At 41.3% G+C, this 21,487-nt stretch overlaps 1 protein-coding gene across 6 annotated transcripts in view; it reads left to right on the plus strand.

Annotated features, from left to right (window-relative positions):
* Positions 1 to 21,487, plus strand: part of C5H8orf88 (chromosome 5 C8orf88 homolog) — a 46,304-nt gene that overhangs the window by 12,778 nt on the left and 12,039 nt on the right. For 5 of the 6 annotated variants that reach the window (XM_056522351.1, XM_056522350.1, XM_056522354.1 and 2 more), the window contains exons 3-5: positions 1,450 to 1,520; positions 4,335 to 4,422; positions 9,340 to 9,446. In XM_056522351.1, the coding sequence (XP_056378326.1) occupies positions 1,450 to 1,520; positions 4,335 to 4,422; positions 9,340 to 9,446 (266 nt within the window). Of the gene's footprint in view, positions 1 to 1,449; positions 1,521 to 4,334; positions 4,423 to 9,339; positions 9,447 to 14,308; positions 14,528 to 21,487 lie in introns of all 6 variants that reach the window. The other variant, XR_008844303.1, reaches the window with a different exon arrangement.

Consider the following 21,487-nt stretch of genomic DNA (forward strand, 5'->3'; position numbering starts at 1 on the left):
AGGGAGTAGTGATGGGAGTATAGTCAGGGAGTAGTGATGGGAGTATAGTCAGGGAGTACTGATGGGAGTATAGTCAGGGAGTAGTGATGGGAGTATAGTCAGGGAGTAGTGATGGGAGTATAGTCAGGGAGTAGTGATGGGAGTATAGTCAGGGAGTAGTGATGGGAGTATAGTCAGGGAGTAGTGATGGGAGTATAGTCAGGGAGTAGTGATGGGAGTATAGTCAGGGAGTAGTGATGGGAGTATAGTCAGGGAGTAGTGATGGGAGTATAGTCAGGGAGTAGTGATGGGAGTATAGTCAGGGAGTAGTGATGGGAGTATAGTCAGGGAGTAGTGATGGGAGTATAGTCAGGGAGTACTGATGGGAGTATAGTCAGGGAGTACTGATGGGAGTATAGTCAGGGAGTACTGATGGGAGTATAGTCAGGGAGTACTGATGGGAGTATAGTCAGGGAGTACTGATGGGAATATAGTCAGGGAGTACTGATGGGAGTATAGTCAGGGAGTACTGATGGGAGTATAGTCAGGGAGTACTGATGGGAGTATAGTCAGGGAGTACTGATGGGAGTATAGTCAGGGAGTACTGATGGGAGTATAGTCAGGGAGTACTGATGGGAGTATAGTCAGGGAGTACTGATGGGAGTATAGTCAGGGAGTACTGATGGGAGTATAGTCAGGGAGTACTGATGGGAGTATAGTCAGGGAGTACTGATGGGAGTATAGTCAGGGAGTAGTGATGGGAGTATAGTCAGGGAGTAGTGATGGGAGTATAGTCAGGGAGTAGTGATGGGAGTATAGTCAGGGAGTAGTGATGGGAGTATAGTCAGGGAGTAGTGATGGGAGTATAGTCAGGGAGTAGTGATGGGAGTATAGTCAGGGAGTAGTGATGGGAGTATAGTCAGGGAGTAGTGATGGGAGTATAGTCAGGGAGTAGTGATGGGAGTATAGTCAGGGAGTAGTGATGGGAGTATAGTCAGGGAGTAGTGATGGGAGTATAGTCAGGGAGTAGTGATGGGAGTATGGTCAGGGAGTAGTGATGGGAGTATGGTCAGGGAGTAGTGATGGGAGTATGGTCAGGGAGTAGTGATGGGAGTATAGTCAGGGAGTAGTGATGGGAGTATAGTCAGGGAGTAGTGATGGGAGTATAGTCAGGGAGTAGTGATGGGAGTATAGTCAGGGAGTAGTGATGGGAGTATAGTCAGGGAGTACTGATGGGAGTATAGTCAGGGAGTACTGATGGGAGTATAGTCAGGGAGTAGTGATGGGAGTATAGTCAGGGAGTAGTGATGGGAGTATAGTCCCCCCTATGGGAAGGGCAGGTGGGGGTATTGTTCACCAGAATCTACCCACCCACAGATCCCTGCAGTGCTATGGTGATGGGGAGCTCTGTGTCTCCAGGTTTGTATAGATCTATTATATTCTAAGCTACATTTTGTGTTTTCTTTGCAGGAGCCGTATTCATAAACTTTCAGGCTACATTCACCGATTGTAGAGACAACTTTAAAGATCACTGTAATATGGTAAGAGGATTTGTTATCTATGAGAGCTCCGTTTATTAGGGACATAAGTAAAAAAAAAATAACACTAAATTAACTACTAAAAAGAATACCTCCAAAAATAACTGCTACCATTTATATTAACTTTGTCTTATGGTCTTATTTACATCTGGTGGAATTGTTGTACAGTAAAATCCATAGCGGGTTACAGTACCGAGCATGACCGTGAGATTTTACAGATCTTGCCCATATGCTTCAGAATTTCTTTTACATGGAAATTGAACTGCAGGGCTCTTAAAATGTGGAGCAGGTCACTTCCATTGTGGAATTTCCCCATTGTCTTCAGTGGAGAAGAGAAAAGCCCAAAAAATCCAATAGCCAAAAATGTAGTATTGTGGATCACTGCAGATAGTCTATAATACAGAAGGAGTGTATTTGTTACCAGTCAAGCACTGATGCTTTTCCTCCTCCGGGGGGGCTGCATACAGTTCTCGAGATAAGTGAAGGTCACTGAAGTGGGACTCGTATCTATCGGTCATTGGTAATGCCATAAATGTACAGATATAATGTCATCAGGAAATTACCTATTGTTTAAGTGTATATACTCACCTTTTTTATTTTTTGTGATTTTTATTATTTTATATTTTAACATAATCCTGAAATATTGCAGTTTTCATTCTTACCACTAGGCCTAAAACTGAGCTCTGACATCCTGTTCTGTACAGAACATTTCCCAGCAGTGCCCTTCTTATCACAGACAGGAGTACAGTAAGGCTAGGATTCCACTTGTGTTTTTTTTTTATTTATTTATTTTTTTGGGGGGGTACGCCAATTCTGCCGCATTGCGTTTTTTGGGCCAAAAAACGCTGCGGCCAGATGTTAGCTGTAAATCGGTGAGAAATCGCAAAATTCTTATTCCACTTGGCGTTTTTTCACTTTGGCGTTTTTTTAAATCCTTTTGGCGTTTTTTCACGCTTTTCTTGCGTTTTTGAAATCGTTGGTAATCGCAGCATGTTGAGCCACTGGTGTTTTTTTTTTTTTTTTTTTTTAAGTCAAAATCGTGGCGTTTTTCTCCCATAAAAGTCTATGGGAGTGAAAAAGCGCCAATGAACGACATGTGGGTTTTAACTTTGGTGTTTTTGCCGGCGGTTTTTATTCTTTTTTGGACTTTAGCGATCCAAAAAAGTGATGGAGATACCTTTTTTAATAAAATTTCGTAGAGTACCATAAAAAAAAAAGATACAGTAGTGAAGGAAAAAATTGTATCTAACGAGATTTATCTTTTTTTATTACAAAATTTTTACATTTTTTTTAAACAGGGATCAATTTATGTGGGCGGGTGGGGACCTAAAAATGTAGCTGACAATAATAAAAAGTGTGTGTGTTTTTCACTCTATTTTCTTTATTTTTAAAATTTTTTAGGTAGTACTACTACTCCCAGCATAGAACACACTGTTCCATGATGGGAGTAGTAGTACCTGTACTAATTGACAGATCGCCCGTTGCGATCCTCCTGTACAATGTATAGATGTGGCCGCTCTTCTATGGTCCCCTGCACTGACTTAAATATACACCTAATCATATTTCCTGCAGAGAGCTGTGATTGGCCAGATGGTTCCAGCCTATCACAGCTCTAGGAATATGTGTGTATATACGGCAGTGCAGGGCACCATAGAAGAGCGGCCGCTGCATCCATACATTATACAGGAGGATCACAGCGAGTGTCAGTAGTGATACCCACTGTGATCTTTCCATAAATGCAGGTACTACCTACACTCTGCTCCATGTTGGGAGCTGTAGTACCTGCATTAATAGACAGATCACAGCGAGTGTCAGAAGTTACACTTGCTGCGATTTGTCTATTAATGCAGATACTACAGCTCCGAGCATGGAGCAGAGTGTGCTCCATGTTGGGAGTAGTAGTGCTTGCAGTTAAGGACACATCACAGCGAGTATCACTACTGACACCCGCTGTGATCGTCCTGTCTATAGCAGAGATGGAGCGACTGTATACATCGCTCACATCTGTGCTCTGTACTCGGCCACTCACTGATTCATATTTCCCTCAGAGCTGTGATTGGCTGCAACCATCCGGCCAATCACAGCTCTGGGTGGAAAATATGAATGAGTGATGTTCTATTTACATCACTTGCCGGAGTTCAGAGCAGAGATGCGAGCGCTGTATACAGCGGCATCTCTTCTATATAATGGACGATCGCATCGGGTGTCAGGACTGAGACTCGGGGCGATATGTCTATTACTACAGGTACTACTACTCCCAGCATGGAACAGTCTGTTCCATGCTGGGAGTAGGAGTACTACCTAAAAATGTAAAAAATAGAGAAAAAAATTTGAAACACACACACACTTTATTAAAAAATAATAAAAATGTTGTTATAAAATATATACATTTCGTTTAATTTTTTTCCCATCACTGCTGCAATTTCCACACAAATGAAAAAACGCCAGATGCAGGACATTGGACATTATCGGCAAGGTAATTAACGATAATGTCAAATATCGTGAATATCGGCCGATAATCGGTCGATCCCTAAAATCCTTAGTATGTCTCCATGTTAAGATGTTTATTCAGCAAAGCGCGCACAAACTTTTATGCATCAGAGTCCATGAGAATTCTGCCTAATTTCCTGGTAAGACTTCCAAGGGTCTTTGAAATTCGGTGATCATCAAGTTGTACATTGATACATTAAAAACTCATTACGGTCATATTCATAAAATGGTTGGTATTTCCCCCATGATAATGGTTTATGTTCATATATGTTCATCAGCTCTTCTGGTCACGTGTGATGTCTCTCACCAGCTTCTTTTCTAATTCAGTGGTGCTCCATTGAGAACCTTCATCATGTTTTCAAGGATCCAGTAATTGAAAAACCACTAGAAGAACCACAATGGAACAATAAAAAAGGTAAATGAAAAATCTGTGTCTTTGGAAATATCCTCCTCCTTATGTGTAAACTCCACTGTTTCTCTATTGCATTAGAGTTATTATTGGTTTTTAATATGAAGCTCTGAAATGGCGACCTCCACAATACTCACACACTGGGTAAAGGAGTCTTTGGAAACCTCATTATAAGTTGCATAGCCATGAATATCCCCCCCCCCCCTCTGCCCCTGGCAGCTCCATGGGCAGCGTGTAACTTTATTTATAGAGACATGAATCTTTTATGCAGAGGTTTTAGTAGCTCTCTAAAAGCACTGAGGCCAGCGATGGGCAGTGTGATGTGTTAAAGGAGTAGTCCAGTCCTGAAAAACTTATCCCCTATCCTAAGGATAGGGTATACGTTTCAGTTTGTGGGGGGGGGGTCCGACCGCTGGGGCCCCCTGCGACCTACTGAATGGGGCCCCGGAAGCCGATGGCAGCGAAGATTGCTGGCATCAGTAATGGACATAGAAACATGGTAAGAGTGCTAATGCATTGCTCTAGGACAGTGTTTCCCAACCAGGGTGCCTCCAGCTGTTGCAAAACTACAACTCCCAGCATGCCCGGACAGCCGAAGGCTCTCCGGGCATGCTGGGAGTTGTAGTTTTGAAACAGCTGGAGGCACGCTGGTTAGGAAACACTGTGCTGGAGGCTAGGTGGAATTATTTAAAAAGTTAAATGCCAAATGACCCCTTTAGCTGGAAAGAAAGATGCAGATTTACGTCCGCCTCTCCATTCAGTCCGTGGGATGATACAGCCGCCTCACATAGTGCAATGAGAGTCAGGGGACACCGTTCATGCAGCAGGTTGGAATCACCGAAGTGTGCTTGATAAACTCCTAAACCTTTCATAGTAACGTGTCACAAGTATTGATCAGTAGGGACTGGGTAATTAGCCCCCCCTAATTAATCGCTAAAACAAAGGGATTGGAGCGCTCTGTTGAACCAGAACACACAGACACCCTGGAGATTTACTTGCCACAGCTACCGATTTTATCTTTCTTCACGGTAACTGGGCAGCTTTAGGAATTTACCACAACTTCCACTAAGCTGAGCAGGAGGAGGCACGGCGCTCTGCCAAGCGGGAGAAGGTGCGGCGCTTAGCTGAGCACCCCTCTTTGCAATCACTGGGGGTCTTAGCACTAAGATTTATCTTACTTTGAAATGTTAGAAGTCTATTAAAACAAAAGAATAACCTGTCTGATCATAAAGGCTCAATTACACAGGGTGTTGTTTTTTCCCATCAAAACATATTCGGTAGCTGGCCACACATCTCCCTGTGTTATAAGGGATGGACAGCAGATTGCAACAAAGGGCGGCACAAATGATCCAGAGATCCTTTGTGCGGCCTTTTCCGCCCCACGTGCGAGACTTGTACAAGCTCTGTAAAAGAGCACAGATCTATAAAATCGGCACTGGCTTACAGATCTATAAAATCGGCACTGGCTTACAGATCTATAAAATCGGCACTGGGTTACAGATCTATAAAATCGGCACTGGCTTACAGATCTATAAAAACGGCACTGGCTTACAGATCTGTATAATCGCCACTGGCTTACAGATCTATATAATCGCCACTGGCTTACAGATCTGTATAATCGCCACTGGCTTACAGATCTATATAATCGCCACTGGCTTACAGAGCTATAAAATCGCCACTGGCTTACAGAGCTATAAAATCGCCACTGGCTTACAGAACTATAAAATCGCCACTGGCTTACAGATCTGTATAATCGGCACTGGCTTACAGATCTGTATAATCGCCACTGGCTTACAGATCTATATAATCGCCACTGACTTACAGAGCTATAAAATCGGCACTGGCTTACAGAGCTATAAAATCGGCACTGGCTTACAGATCCGTATAATCGGCACTGGCTTACAGATCTATAAAATCGGCACTGGCTTACAGATCTATAAAATCGGCACTGGCTTACAGAGCTATAAAATCGGCACTGACTTACAGAGCTATAAAATCGGCACTGGCTTACAGAGCTATAAAATCGGCACTGGCTTACAGATCTGTATAATCGGCACTGGCTTACAGAGCTATATAATCGCCACTGACTTACAGATCTATATAATCGCCACTGGCTTACAGATCTATATAATCGCCACTGGCTTACAGAGCTATAAAATCGGCACTGGCTTACAGATCTGTATAATCGGCACTGGCTTACAGATCTATAAAATCGGCACTGGCTTACAGATCTATAAAATCGGCACTGGCTTACAGATCTGTATAATCGGCACTGGCTTACAGATCTATTAAATCGGCACTGGCTTACAGATCTATAAAATCGGCACTGGCTTACAGATCTATAAAATCGGCACTGGCTTACAGATCCGTATAATCGGCACTGGCTTACAGATCTATAAAATCGGCACTGGCTTACAGATCTATAAAATCGGCACTGGCTTACAGATCTATAAAATCGGCACTGGCTTACAGATCTATAAAATCGGCACTGGCTTACAGATCTATAAAATCGGCACTGGCTTACAGATCCGTATAATCGGCACTGGCTTACAGATCTATAAAATCGGCACTGGCTTACAGATCTATTAAATCGGCACTGGCTTACAGATCTATAAAATCGGCACTGGCTTACAGATCTATAAAATCGGCACTGGCTTACAGATCCGTATAATCGGCACTGGCTTACAGATCTATAAAATCGGCACTGGCTTACAGATCTATAAAATCGGCACTGGCTTACAGATCTATAAAATCGGCACTGGCTTACAGATCTATAAAATCGGCACTGGCTTACAGATCTATAAAATCGCCACTGGCTTACAGATCTGTATAATCGCCACTGGCTTACAGAGCTATATAATCGCCACTGACTTACAGATCTATATAATCGCCACTGGCTTACAGAGCTATAAAATCGGCACTGGCTTACAGATCTGTATAATCGGCACTGGCTTACAGATCTATAAAATCGGCACTGGCTTACAGATCTATAAAATCGGCACTGGCTTACAGATCTATAAAATCAGCACTGGCTTACAGATCTGTATAATCGGCACTGGCTTACAGATCTGTATAATCGGCACTGGCTTACAGATCTCTAAAATCGGCACTGGCTTACAGATCTCTAAAATCGGCACTGGCTTACAGATCTATAAAATCGGCACTGGCTTACAGATCTGTATAATCGCCACTGGCTTACAGATCTATGTAATCGCCACTGGCTTACAGATCTGTATAATCGCCACTGACTTACAGATCTATATAATCGCCACTGGCTTACAGATCTGTATAATCGCCACTGACTTGCAGATCTATAAAATCGCCACTGGCTTACAGATCTGTATAATCGGCACTGGCTTACAGATCTATAAAATCGGCACTGGCTTACAGATCTATAAAATCGGCACTGGCTTACAGATCTGTATAATCGGCACTGGCTTACAGATCTGTATAATCGGCACTGGCTTACAGATCTATAAAATCGGCACTGGCTTACAGATCTATAAAATCGGCACTGGCTTACAGATCTGTATAATCGGCACTGGCTTACAGATCTGTATAATCGGCACTGGCTTACAGATCTATAAAATCGGCACTGGCTTACAGATCTATAAAATCGGCACTGGCTTACAGATCTGTATAATCGCCACTGGCTTACAGATCTATATAATCGCCACTGACTTGCAGATCTATAAAATCGCCACTGGCTTACAGATCTGTATAATCGGCACTGGCTTACAGATCTATATAATCGCCACTGGCTTACAGATCTATATAATCGCCACTGGCTTACAGAGCTATATAATCGCCACTGACTTACAGATCTATATAATCGCCACTGGCTTACAGAGCTATAAAATCGGCACTGGCTTACAGATCTGTATAATCGGCACTGGCTTACAGATCTATAAAATCGGCACTGGCTTACAGATCTATAAAATCGGCACTGGCTTACAGATCTGTATAATCGGCACTGGCTAACAGATCTGTATAATCGCCACTGGCTTACAGATCTGTATAATCGCCACTGACTTGCAGATCTATAAAATCGCCACTGGCTTACAGATCTATATAATCGCCACTGGCTTACAGATCTGTATAATCGCCACTGACTTGCAGATCTATAAAATCGCCACTGGCTTACAGATCTGTATAATCGGCACTGGCTTACAGTGCATGATTAAACTGTCTAGTAGGGCCCCTACAGAAAGAGCTGAGGACGAGTGTATTCCCACATTTCCATTCGGTCACCGCCTGGTAGGAAGGGAGTCTGGACCCTTGTTCTCGCAATAAATGACACCCTCACTGATGAGACCTTTATTTCATATTCTTTGGATGTGTCATAAACATTAGAAATAAATAAACCCTTTTTAAAATTTTATCTTCAAAATTAGCTTTTTTTTTTTTTTAAAGAGAAACTCAATCTACCCGGCCTTGTTTGGCTAGGGGGGCTTCTTTATGGATGCATACACTAGTAAAATCCTGTCCGTATATAGGGGGACATTTATCAAAACCTGTTCAGAGGAAAAGTTGCTGAGTTGTCCATAGCAACCAATCAGATCGCTTCTTTCATTTTTGAAAAGGCCTCTGATTGGTTGCTAAGGGCAACTTAGCAAATTTTCCTCTGAACAGGTGTTGATAAATCTCCCCCATAGTGTAAAATACCATGTCTTCTCACAGACTTGGTTTTATATCTCAGATCAAATTCTCCTGTAGAAGGTATCTGATGGAGCCTGCTGCAGTTTTCTGCATTACACAAGAGATTTCAGAATCCATGTGATATAAACACTGATGGGCATGAGGCCTAAAATGTGAATGGGTATAGTAGCTTTCATGGTTCTGCGTTCCTTGTCCTTTATTCACAACCAAATTCAGTGTACTGTACTGTATTTGTATTACACACCCTTCTCCTTTTGTGTGCAGATAGAATTACGTACACCAGAGACTTCCTGTTGCAGCTATCTAACGTGTCTGTGAGCAGAAAGAAGCCAAAGTATTTGCCAGATCTTCCAATCATACTTCAGGATCCGGTAAGCTTTAGGACTAGTTACTGTAGTGACACTCTATTTAATGTAACCTGTAGCCTGTTAGTATGCTTCCCCCCCCTCCTCCCCTCTCCCAATTAATAGTCACCCAGGTCCTGGGGGCTTTTTTAAACTATGATTTCTCCTAAATGGTCAAGCATTTTGGAATAATTTCTAGTGGAGCCAACTTCCTAACCTGTTTAATGCTGCCCGCAGTTTGGACAGCATAAAAAGGGTGACAGATAGAATAAAAAAAGAAACTAACAGCCTTTTCACCTGCAACAAACCCAATATACTGGCTTATAGTGCAGGTGAATGGCTTTTCAAATTTTCAAAGACAGGTTACTTCAATTTTTTGGTGAAGTATTTCCTGAGTTCTGGTGGTTTATACTTCGGTAGTTATTGCATAGCTTTGTACAATGGAGGCGGGGAGCCAGCTCGCTAAAATCGCCTGCCTTCTCCATATCTTCTCACGTCTCTTAGCATAGCGCAGGCCTGCCTTCCCAGTATTGCAAGCCCGTGGCACCGGTGCTCTGCTCAGAGAGCAGAGTTCTCACATCCTAGTGACATGAGAGTGAAGATATTAGCATATTCAGCAAGGGAGCGGGCAGGGTGGGGAATATTGATGAGGCAGGGGAGCTGCTTAGGGAGGCAGCTCCCTGCCTCCATTGCGCAAAAATGGGCAATAGAAATATAAATGGCCAGAATTCCCTTCACCAAAAAATGTGAGTAACCCTTCTTTTTAACCCCTTAAGGACACAGCCCATTTTATTTTTGCAGTTTTGTTTTTTCCTCCTCGCCTTCTAAAAATCTAAACTTTTATATTTCCTTCTACAGACCCAGGTGAGGGCTGTTTTTTTGGACTTTGGACAAATTGGACTCTGTAATGACATCAATCATTTTACCATAACATGTAGGGATGTACCGATACCATTTTTTTTAAGACCGAGTACCGATACTTTAATTCTATTACTCGCCGATACCAATTACGAGTACTTTTAAAGGGAATCTGACCCCAGGGTGACCCGTTTTCTGGCGCTGCTTACCATGCTGATATGTGGGTTCCTTGTTGTGTACAATGGAGGCGGCTGCTGTAATATGAGACAAGATTTCTCTCTTCTCCATTGAGCAGAACAGGGAATTTGCATTGGTGGCGAGACTGATGTTCACATGGAGAGCAGCGATAGAAACCGGGTCACCTACCTATAAATTCAAGTTAGTGCAGGTGACTCTGCTGTAAGATTGCCTTTAATAGTAGGTAGTATCACCTTGCAGACATTAGCAGAAACCCCCCTTGTAGACAGCGCCCCTTTGTAGGCAGGGCCCCCCTATAGACATTAGCAGTGCTCTCTTTAGACAGCACCCCCCTTTAGACATTATTAGCAGGCATCCTGTAGACCGCAGCCCCCACACTTGTAGACAGCTCACCTGCGGCTGTCCTCTGTCAGGTGCTGCCACTCCGCTGCCCCATCCTCCCGTCCGCATCATGGCATTCTATGGAGCATGTGACATACACGTCGCTCTGCTTCCCCCATAGCGTTATGCTGGGCGCAGTGGAGGAGGTGGACTGACGTGTGTGTCACATGCTCCTCCATGGAACGCCATGATGCGGACGGGAGAACGGGGCAGTGGAGCGGCAGCAGGTATCGGATTTGGCATCAGGGACATTGAACGAGTCCCTGATACCATGGAAATGACTAGTATCGATATCGGGACATACCTAATAACATGTATGGAAAACACAAAAAAATTATTATTAGTGTGAGGAAATGTTGCACATTTTGGAGGGTTTCACTTTTGCGCTGTACACTTTACGGTAAAAATTACATGTTTTCTTTATTCTCTCTCTGGGTCAATATGATTAAAATGACACCCATGATTACATACTTTTCTATTATTGTACTGCTTTTTAAAAAACTCAGACTTTTTTCACAAAATAAGTATGTTTAAAATCACCCTATTTTGACCACCTACAACTTTCTCATTTTCCCATATTGGAGGCTGTATGAGGGATAATTTTTTTGCGCTGTGATCTTTATTTTTATTTTTTGTACCACTTTTGCGTATATCTGAGTATTTGATCACATTTTATAATAAATTTTTTTGTGAATTTGATGTGCCCAAAACACACACAATTTTGGACTTTTTTTTATTTATTTAAAATTTTTTTCTTTTTAACGTTTACGCTGTTCACCGTACGGAATCATTTTACATTATATTTTGATAGTTTGGACATTAAAGGGAACCAATCATCAGATTTTACCTTATATAATGCTTGGCAAAGCGTTATATAGGGTAAAATTGTTGTCCTCACCATCCCCGGGGGACGCTCCTGCCCCCAGGGATGGTGAAGATATGAAGTTATAAACTAGTCACCGCCGCCGCCGTAAGTAGTCACCTGGGTGGGGAGCTCTTCTCAGCTACTCCCGTTCTTCGGCCGGGAGCGACGCCCCCTCCACTTGATTGATGGGCCGCGTCATTGTTCCGCTCACTGAACAGACGTTATATAGGGTAAAGCGTTGCCAAGCGTTATATAGGGTAAAATCTGATGATTGGTTCCCTTTAACGCATGCAGAGATACCAAATATGTTATATTTTTTTATTTTTTTTTAATGCTTTTTGGGGGTAAAATGGGATAAGGGACAATGTACATTTTTTATTGAAGGAGAGGCTTTTTCACAAATCACTTTTTCCCCCCACTTTTTATGTCCCCATAGGGGACTATTTACTGCAATCATTTTATTGCTAATACTGTTCAGTATTATCGGCCATCTTCTTCTCTGCTGCTTCTTAATGTCAGAAGACGCCGGGGGAGGGACAGAGGCAGGTGAGGGGGCCTCGGTCCGCCATCTTGGCTGATCTTATCCCCCGCGGGATCAAAAGTACATCTGTTTTTATGTGCTAAGCAATGTTAGAAATGGCTGAGAGGTGGCAAAATGTAGGAAAACCTCTCAACAGGACCCAATTTTAAAAACTAGACCCCTTAAACCCCTTAAGGACTCAGGGTTTTTCAGTTTTTGCACTTTCGTTTTTTCCTCCTTACCTTTTAAAAATCATAACCCTTTCAATTTTCCACCTAAAAATCCATATTATGGCTTATTTTTTGCGTCACCAATTCTACTTTGCAGTGACATTAGTCATTTTACCCAAAAATGCACGGCGAAACGGAAAAAAAAATCATTGTGCGACAAAATCGAAAAAAAACCCGCCATTTTGTAAATTTTGGGGGCTTCCGTTTCTACGCAGTGCATATTTCGGTAAAAATGACACCTTATCATTATTCTGTAGGTCCATACGGTTAAAATGATACCCTACTTATATAGGTTGGATATTGTCGTACTTCTGGAAAAAATCATAACTACATGCAGAAAAATGTATACGTTTAAAAATGTCATTTCTGACCCCTATAACTTTTTTATTTTTCCACGTACAGGGCGGTATGAGGACTCATTTTTTGCGCCGTGATCTGAAGTTTTTGTCGGTATGATTTTTGTTTTGATCGGACTTTTTGATCACTTTTTATTAATTTTTTTAATGGTATAAAAAGTGACCAAAATACGCTTTTTTGGACTTTGGAATTTTTTTGCGCATACGCCATTGACCGTGCGGTTTAATTAATGATATATTTTTATAGTTCGGACATTTACGCACGCGGCGATACCACATATGTTTGTTTATTTTTTTTACACAGTTTTATTTTTTTTATGGGAAAAGGGGGGGGGGTGATTCAAACTTTTATTAGGGAAGGGGTTAAATGACCTTTATTAACACTTTTTTTTTTAAATTTTTTGCAGTGTTATAGGTCCCATAGGGACCTATAACACTGCACACACTGATCTCTCATCCTGATCACAGGCGTGTATTAACACGCCTGTGATCAGCATTATCGGCGCTTGACTGCTCCTCTCTGGATCTCAGGCACGGCGCAGTCATTCGTCGATCGGACACCGAGGAGGCAGGTAAGGGCCCTCCCGGTGTCCGGTCAGCTGTTCGGGACGCCGCGATTTCACCGCGGCGGTCCCGAACAGCCCGACTGAGCAGCCGGGTCACTTTCAGTTTCACTTTAGAAGCGGCGGTCAGCTTTGACCGCCGCTTCTAAAGGGTTAATACCGCACATCGCCGCGATCGGCGATGTGTGGTATTAGCCACGGGTCCTGACCGTTGATGAGCGCCGGGACCGACGCGATATGATGCAGGATCGCGGCACAATCCCGCTTCATATCGCGGGAGCCGGCGCAGGACGTAAATATACGTCCTGCGTCGTTAAGGGGATAAGGTATTCATCAGGGGGTATAGTGAGTATTGCACAAGTGAATTCAGTCATTCCTATGTAGCGTGACTAGGGTAGGACAGTCGTGATTACAGCCATGGGTTCACTTACTGCTTCTAAACTCCGCAACGCCCAGGGGATTACTTGAAGGAATTAGCATACAGCACGGGACGTTTTTAAAACAGTTTTATGAAGATTGCTGGCATCATTAATGGGCAAAGAAACCTAGTAAGAGTGCTAATGCATTGCTCTAGGACAGGGTTTCCCAACCAGGGTGCCTCCAGCTGTTGCAAAACTACAACTCCCAGCATGCCTGGACAGCCGAAGGCTGTCTGGGCATGCTGGGAGTTGTAGTTTTGCATTAGCTAGAGGCACCCTGGTTGGGAAACACCGCTCTAGGATCTGTTACCAATGGTTCCAGGGGGTAAAATGTCATGACAGGTTCCCTTTAATTGTATGGCTGACCTGCTTCGTTCATAAATTACAAATATTTTTATTCTTTGACAGCAAGCAAAGCTCTTGTAAAGCTGATGTATTGATACAAATAGTATAGTACAAAGCTTAATTACTTTTTTTTTTTTTTGTTTACATGCAACAGGAATTCTGGCATGTGTATGAAGTTCACCAAGATAGACAGCAGATGGTGCTAAAGTGCCATAAATGGAAACTAGAATCTGACATAGACTGGAAGTGAGGCAGCTGTCCACAAGATGGCGCTTGTAATCATTTGTGTTCCCATTACTTGCCTCCAGTCCCATCAATAGGATTGACTATGTTCTTGTTTCTGTACATTGAAAAAGATGTTTCCTCCTCTTCAGTAAATAACTATTTATTCATCTAATTATTGCATTACATTATAGTATTCTGCTCCATAGCCCTAATCCGTATCCTCTTATTGAACACTCAATGACTTATTTCCCAGTAGTGCTGTTTTGTGCTTTGCAGTCATATTGCAATTTGCAAAACCTGCCACAAAAACAAGGGGGGGGGGGAAGTCTTATCAAAACCTGTCCAGAGGAAAAGTTGCCTAGTTGCCCATAGAAACCAATCAGATCGCTTCTTTCATTTTTAACAAGACCACTGCAAAATGAAAGAAACAATCTGATTGGTTGCTATGGGCAACTGGGCAATTTTTCCTTTGCACAGATGTTGACAAATTTCCAGTTTGACAGCTTCATGTGAATACGGCTTAAAGGGGTAACCCGGTGGAAAATTTTTTTTTAACCCCTTAAGGACTCAGCCCATTTTGGTTTGGTTTACGTTTTCATTTTTTCCTCCTCGCCTTCTAAAAATCATAACTCTTTTATATTTTCATCCACAGACTAGTATGAGGGCTTGTTTTTTGCGCGACCAGTTGTCCTTTGTAATGACATCACTCATTATATCATAAAATGTATGGCGCAACCAAAAAACACTATTTTTGTGGGGAAATTAAAACTAAAAACGCAATTTTGCTAATTTTGGAAGGTTTCGTTTTCACGCCGTACAATTTATGGTAAAAATGACGTGTGTTCTTTATTCTGAGGGTCAATACGATTAAAAGGATACCCATTATTACGTACTTTTATATTATTGTTGCGCTTAAAAAAAATCACAAACTTTTTAACCAAATTAGTACGTTTATAATCCCTTTATTTTGATGACCTCTAACTTTTTTATTTTTCCGTATAAGTGGCGGTATGGGGGCTCATTTTTTGCGCCATGATCTGTACTTTTTTTTGATACCACATTTGCATATAAAAAACTTTTAATACATTTTTTATAATTTTTTTTAAAAATAAAATGTATAAAAAAAGTAGGAATTTTGGACTTTTTTTTTTTTTTCGTTCACGCCGTTAACCGTACGGGATCATTAACATTTTATTTTAATAGTTCTGACATTTACGCACGCGGCGATACCAAATATGTGTATAAAAAAAAAATTTACGCTTTTTGGGGGTAAAATTGGAAAAAACGGACGTTTTACTTTTTTATTGGGGGAGGGGATTTTTCACTTTTTTTTTACTTTTAATTTTACATTTTTTAAAAAATTTTTTTACACTTGAATAGTCCCCATAGGGGACTATTCATAGCAATACCATGATTGCTAATACTGATCTGTTCTATGTATAGGACATAGAACAGATCAGTATTATCGGTCATCTCCTGCTCTGGTCTGCTCGATCACAGACCAGAGCAGGAGACGCCGGGAGCCGCACGGAGGAAGGAGAGGGGACCTCCGTGCGGCGTTATGAATGATCGGATCCCCGCAGCAGCGCTGCGGGCGATCCGATCATTCATTAAAATCGCGCACTGCCGCAGATGCCGGGATCTGTATTGATCCCGGCACCTGAGGGGTTAATGGCGGACGCCCGCGAGATCGCGGGCGTCGGCCATTACCGGCGGGTCCCTGGCTGCGATCAGCAGCCGGGATCAGCCGCGCATGACACGGGCATCGCTCCGATGCCCGCGGTTATGCTTAGGACGTAAATGTACGTCCTGGTGCGTTAAGTACCACCGCACCAGGACGTACATTTACGTCCTGCGTCCTTAAGGGGTTAAGGACCGGTTTTGCACTTTTGTTTTTCCTCCTTTTACCTTTCAAAAATCAACCTTTTCAATTTTGCACCTACAGACCTATATGGTGAACCATTTGCGCCACCAATTCTACTTTATAATGACATCAGTCATTTTACCCAAACTTCTATGGCGAAACCGAAAAAAAAATATTTGTGGGACAAAATTGAAGAAAAAAAGCCATTTTGTCAATTTTGGGGTCTTCTGTTTCTACGCAGTGCATATTTCGAGAAAAATGACACCTTATCGTTATTCTGTAGGTCAGTATGATTAAAATGACACCCTACTTATATAGGTTCGATTTTGTTTTACTTTTGGCAAAAAAAATCATAACTACATGCACGAAAATTGATACGTTTAAAAATGTTCTCTTCTGACCCCTATAACTTTTTATTTTTCAGCGTACAGGGATGTTTGAGGACTCATGTTTAGCACCGTGATCTCAAGTTTTTATCGGTACAATTTTTGTTTTGATCTGACCTTTTATGGTATAAAAAGTGACCAAAAATATGGTATTTGGACTTTGGAATTTTTTTGCGCATACGCCATTGACCTTGTGGTTTAATGAATTATATATTTTTATAGTTCGGACATTTACACACTCGGCGATACCACATATGTTTGTTTATTTTTATTTACATAGTTTTTTTTTTTTTACTTAAGGAAGGGGTTAAATCACATTTATTAACAATTTTTTTTACACTTTTTAATATATTTTTTGCAATGTTATAGCTCCCATAGGGGACTATAACATGCAATACATTGATTGCAGATACTGATCCTATGCTATGCCATAGCATAGCATTGATCTGTGTTATCGGCGCTCCACTGCTCCGGCCTGGATCTCAGGCACAGAGCAGTGAATCGACAATCGGACAATGAGCAGGCAGGTAGGGACACTCCTCGTGTCCTAACAACTGAACGGGACACCACTGTGGTCCCAATCAGCCCGACTGAGCTGCCGGGAACAGTTTACTTTCGTTTTAGACGCGCTGATCAACTTTGATCGCCGCGTCTGAAGGGTTAATACCGGGTATCACCGCGATTGGTGATGTCCAGTATTAACCACAGGTCCCGGCTATCGTTAGCCGCCAGGACCGACCCGATATGACGTGGGGTCACCGCGTCGTTAAGGGGTTAAACCAACTGGTACCAGAAAGTTAATCAGATTTGTAAATTACTTCTATTTAAAAATCTTAATCCTTCCAGTACTTATCAGCTGCTCTATGCTCCAGAAGTAGTTCTTTTCTTTTTGAATTTCTTTTCAGTCTGGACATAGTGCTCTCTGCTGACACCTCTGTCCATGTCAGGAACTGTCCAGAGCAGGAGCAAATCCCCATAGCAAACCTATCCTGCTCTGGACAGTTCCTGACATGTACAGAGGTGTCAGCAGAGAGCACTGTGGTCAGATTGGAAATAACTTCACATGAAATAAAGAGAAGAACCCACACCTCAAGGACAGTGAGATATAATAATTTTGAAAATGAGAGACATATAATACAACATGGATTAGATAGTAATAAGATAGTAATAATGAGGAAATACAAATATATATATATGTGTGTGTATATATATATATATATATATATATATATATATATATATATATATATGATATAAAAAAAAAATAGTAAAATAAGAATGAAGAAATATTGTAGTGAAATGAATATGAAAAGTGTAAAAAAAAAATATAATATAGAATGAAGGCAAAAATGATGCTAAAAATATATAAATTAAATAATATAATAAAGATAAAAATAATGAGAATAAAAATGAAATGAAAATAAAAATAATAAAAATAAATATAATAAAAAAAAAAAGAAAATAATAATAAAAAAATGACATAAATAACACAATAATGATGCAACATACAGTACAGCAAAAGTGAAGATGTCCTTAATAAAGATGTCCTTGATAAGGGATGGAGTCGGCTGTAGCGTGTGTCCTATTGAATAAAAGGACACCTGTTAGAGCCAAATCCATCTCCTACAAAAATCCAAACAGTTCAAAATTGGAATATAGTCCTCCCAGTTACAATGTGGCAAATTCATAGATTATTTTTTCTTTCAGCTTGGGACATTTTTTATCATATATCTACCTCCTCTCCAATCTTGCCTAATATGTTGAAGGCCAAAAATGAAAACGTACTCGGATCACGATTATGTGTTGTTACAAAGTGAGCAGAAAGGGATGTTTTAGATTTCCATTTTTTATGTTATTTATGTGTTTAGCAATGTGGATTTTTAAAGGTCTCTTTGTGTGTCCAATGTATTGTTTTCTGCACCCACATTCAATATACTGCTCCCTTAGTGTTGCAGGTTATCTGGTCTTCTATATTCCACTTAAAAGAATTGGCTTGTGAAGATACTTCCGTGACTTTTCTAGGGCCCTTAGTTTTGGCACAGTTTGAACATGTGGCGCATCTGATAAATCCCTTCGTGTTTAACCAAGAATTGTGTTGTCTAAAAGATAATGGGGGTTTGATTAATAGAGCTACGGTGATCCCTAAATTGGGGTCTCTAGTATATACTATCGGTGGATGGACTGGCAACATCCACTCTCTATCTCGGTCTTGTCGTGCTAATGCCTTAACTTTTCTACCTTCCTATGTTCATTGTTGTAGGGTAAGACTATTTTACTGTTAAAGCGTACCCGTCAGATCCAACCAAATTTTTTTTAATATATCGCTCAGTACCTAATCCTGACCATGTACATCTAATTCTTATGTGTCTAGCACCTTTATTTATTTTTATATTACACTTTTAATTTAGCTCACTAGTCTGAATTCCTCTCAAAGGAAGGGGGCGTGTCCTCACTGTGCAGGTCTCCGCCCCCTCCCTCAGTATGCTGTCTGCTCACATCTCCCCTAGAATTAGCAAAACTACAACTCCCAGCATGTGGGAGGATGACAGTGGGAGGATTTTTCCTCCAGTTCTGAGCCCTGCGCTCACAGCTGTCAATCAAGGAAGTGTGTCCATGATGTGGGTGATGACGCATGGACACAGAAGGACTAGTATGTGTCCAAGCAGGGGGGGGGCAGTTGTTTGGCTTTTTCAGTATGAAATACTGAAAATTTTCTAATGAAAGCAATTGCTAAACCTGTTAGTTAAACATGCTTTACAACATACCAAAAGTTTTTGTATCTGACAGTGCCCATTTAAGTTACATACATTAGTAGTGATATATTTTTCTTTCCGAACAAAAAAGGTGGCCCTATCAACCTGTTTGATATGATCTAGAGATTGTTGTAAGAGCAGGTCTGGATAATTTTTGTCTCTAAACTGATTGGTTAATTGTGCTGCTTCCTCCAAAAATGTATCATTTGAAGTGCAGTTTCTTTTGAGTCTGCGATATTGGCCCCTTGGCACATTAATGAGCCATCGGGGCAAATGGCAGCTATCAAAACGTATATAGCTATTTTTTGCCATTGGTTTTTGGTATGTATTTTATAATTAATTTATCCCAATCTGCTCTAATCTCAATTTCCAGAAAATTGATAATATCTTTACTGATAGTGGATGTGAAGTGATTATTGTGATTATTAGTATTTAACTCATTTATAAAGTGTTCCAAATCAATCAAATTCCCTTCCCAAATCAAAATAATATCAATCTACTTTTTCCAGAGCACCAGGTTTGCACCGAGACAGGGAACGATGGTATCTTCCTCCCAAGACGCCATGAATAAGTTTGGTGCGTAAACTTATTCATGGCGTCTGCGTAGAAACAGAAGCCCCCAAAATAAAAAAATGGAATTTTTTCTTCAATTTTGTCGCACAATTATTTTTTATTTATTCATTTCGCCGTAGATTTTTGGGTAAAATGACTGATGTCATTACAAAGTAGAATTGGTGGCGCAAAAAATAAGCCATCATATCTATTTTTAGGTGCAAAATTTAAAGAATTATGATTTTTTTAAAGGTAAGGAGGGAAAAAAGTGCAAAAACTGAAAAACTTCAGGTCCTTAAGGGGTTAAAGGGTTAAACTGGACCCACACAAAGTTTTAGTTATGGTCTTAGGCTCACTTTAAAAAAAAAGAAAAGAAAAAAAAAAGTACACTTCCCTTCCCAAATTACCCCAGTACTGCCATCCAGACAAGCAGAGATTCCTGCTTTTGTTTTGACGTGCAGGATGTGCCCGCTCTGCCAGTCCTCATCTGTTGTGGTGACCCGGCTCTGCCTGTGGTTGCCTGAGCGAGCATTTCCTAATGCAAAATACTGACCATAAGTGGCCAAAACCAGGAGTGAGAACTACACAGAGAAATAAAATGAAAACCTTTCCAGAGTTATGGATCTGCTCCGAGTCCTGGCCTAGACCTTCAGTATCCTTCTCTCTTCAGCATTTTATTTTATTTGTTTCCAGTCTGGTATACACTGCTGCAGTAACATATATGCACAGATGTTGTTTTTCCACCTATGCAAGTCATTGGGAGAAAATGCTTCTCTACAAGGCCCCAACTCCATACCCAGAACATACTGTGATTTTTGAAAAGCTGCCTCTAAAAGCCATGTGGATATAGGTCTTCATATTTCCCTATTGATGTCCACATCACTTCTGGCTGCAGCGTTCTTTTCAACTTCTTTTTTTTTTTTTTTTATTAATACAAAAAGTGTGTGTTCAGCCTTAAAAGGGTATTCCCATCTCATAAAATAATGGTATATTACAAGGACATGTCGTCATTTTATAGTTGGTGCGGGTCGAACCTCTGGGTGTTTAGCATTTCAGGGCCCCATGCACCTTCTGTATATAGGACTGCAACATGTCTGTCTGGGAAGGGAACTGCAATGACTGCACATAAGGGTTGTCTGTTACTTCACTCTGCTATGAATGACTTTAAAGGGGCCGCACGGCAGAATCAGAATTCATTCTCAGACTTTATGGGGGTCCCTGGGATCTGCCGATCATTATGTGATGGCTTCTCCTAAGAATATACATGATGCAGAAATAAGACTAGACTTCCAAACTGAAGACCGATGTTTTAAAGAAAATGTCACATTAACATTATGCCTGCAGCTTAGACCTCATAATCATAGGGCAGGACTGGCTGAACACGTTTATATTACATTTTGTGCAAAAAATTTCAATAGAACTTTAATTGGAGGATGGGGGAAGAAACAAACTTGCTGCTGTGTCCCATCCCACTCAGTGATTGACTGAGATGGCAAGTATATTTTTTCTGTTATTCACCCCCCCACCCCCCCCCCCCCGCCCCAGCATATACA

This window comes from Hyla sarda, chromosome 5 (genome assembly GCF_029499605.1).
Source record: "Hyla sarda isolate aHylSar1 chromosome 5, aHylSar1.hap1, whole genome shotgun sequence".
Classification (NCBI taxonomy): Eukaryota; Metazoa; Chordata; class Amphibia; order Anura; family Hylidae; genus Hyla; species Hyla sarda.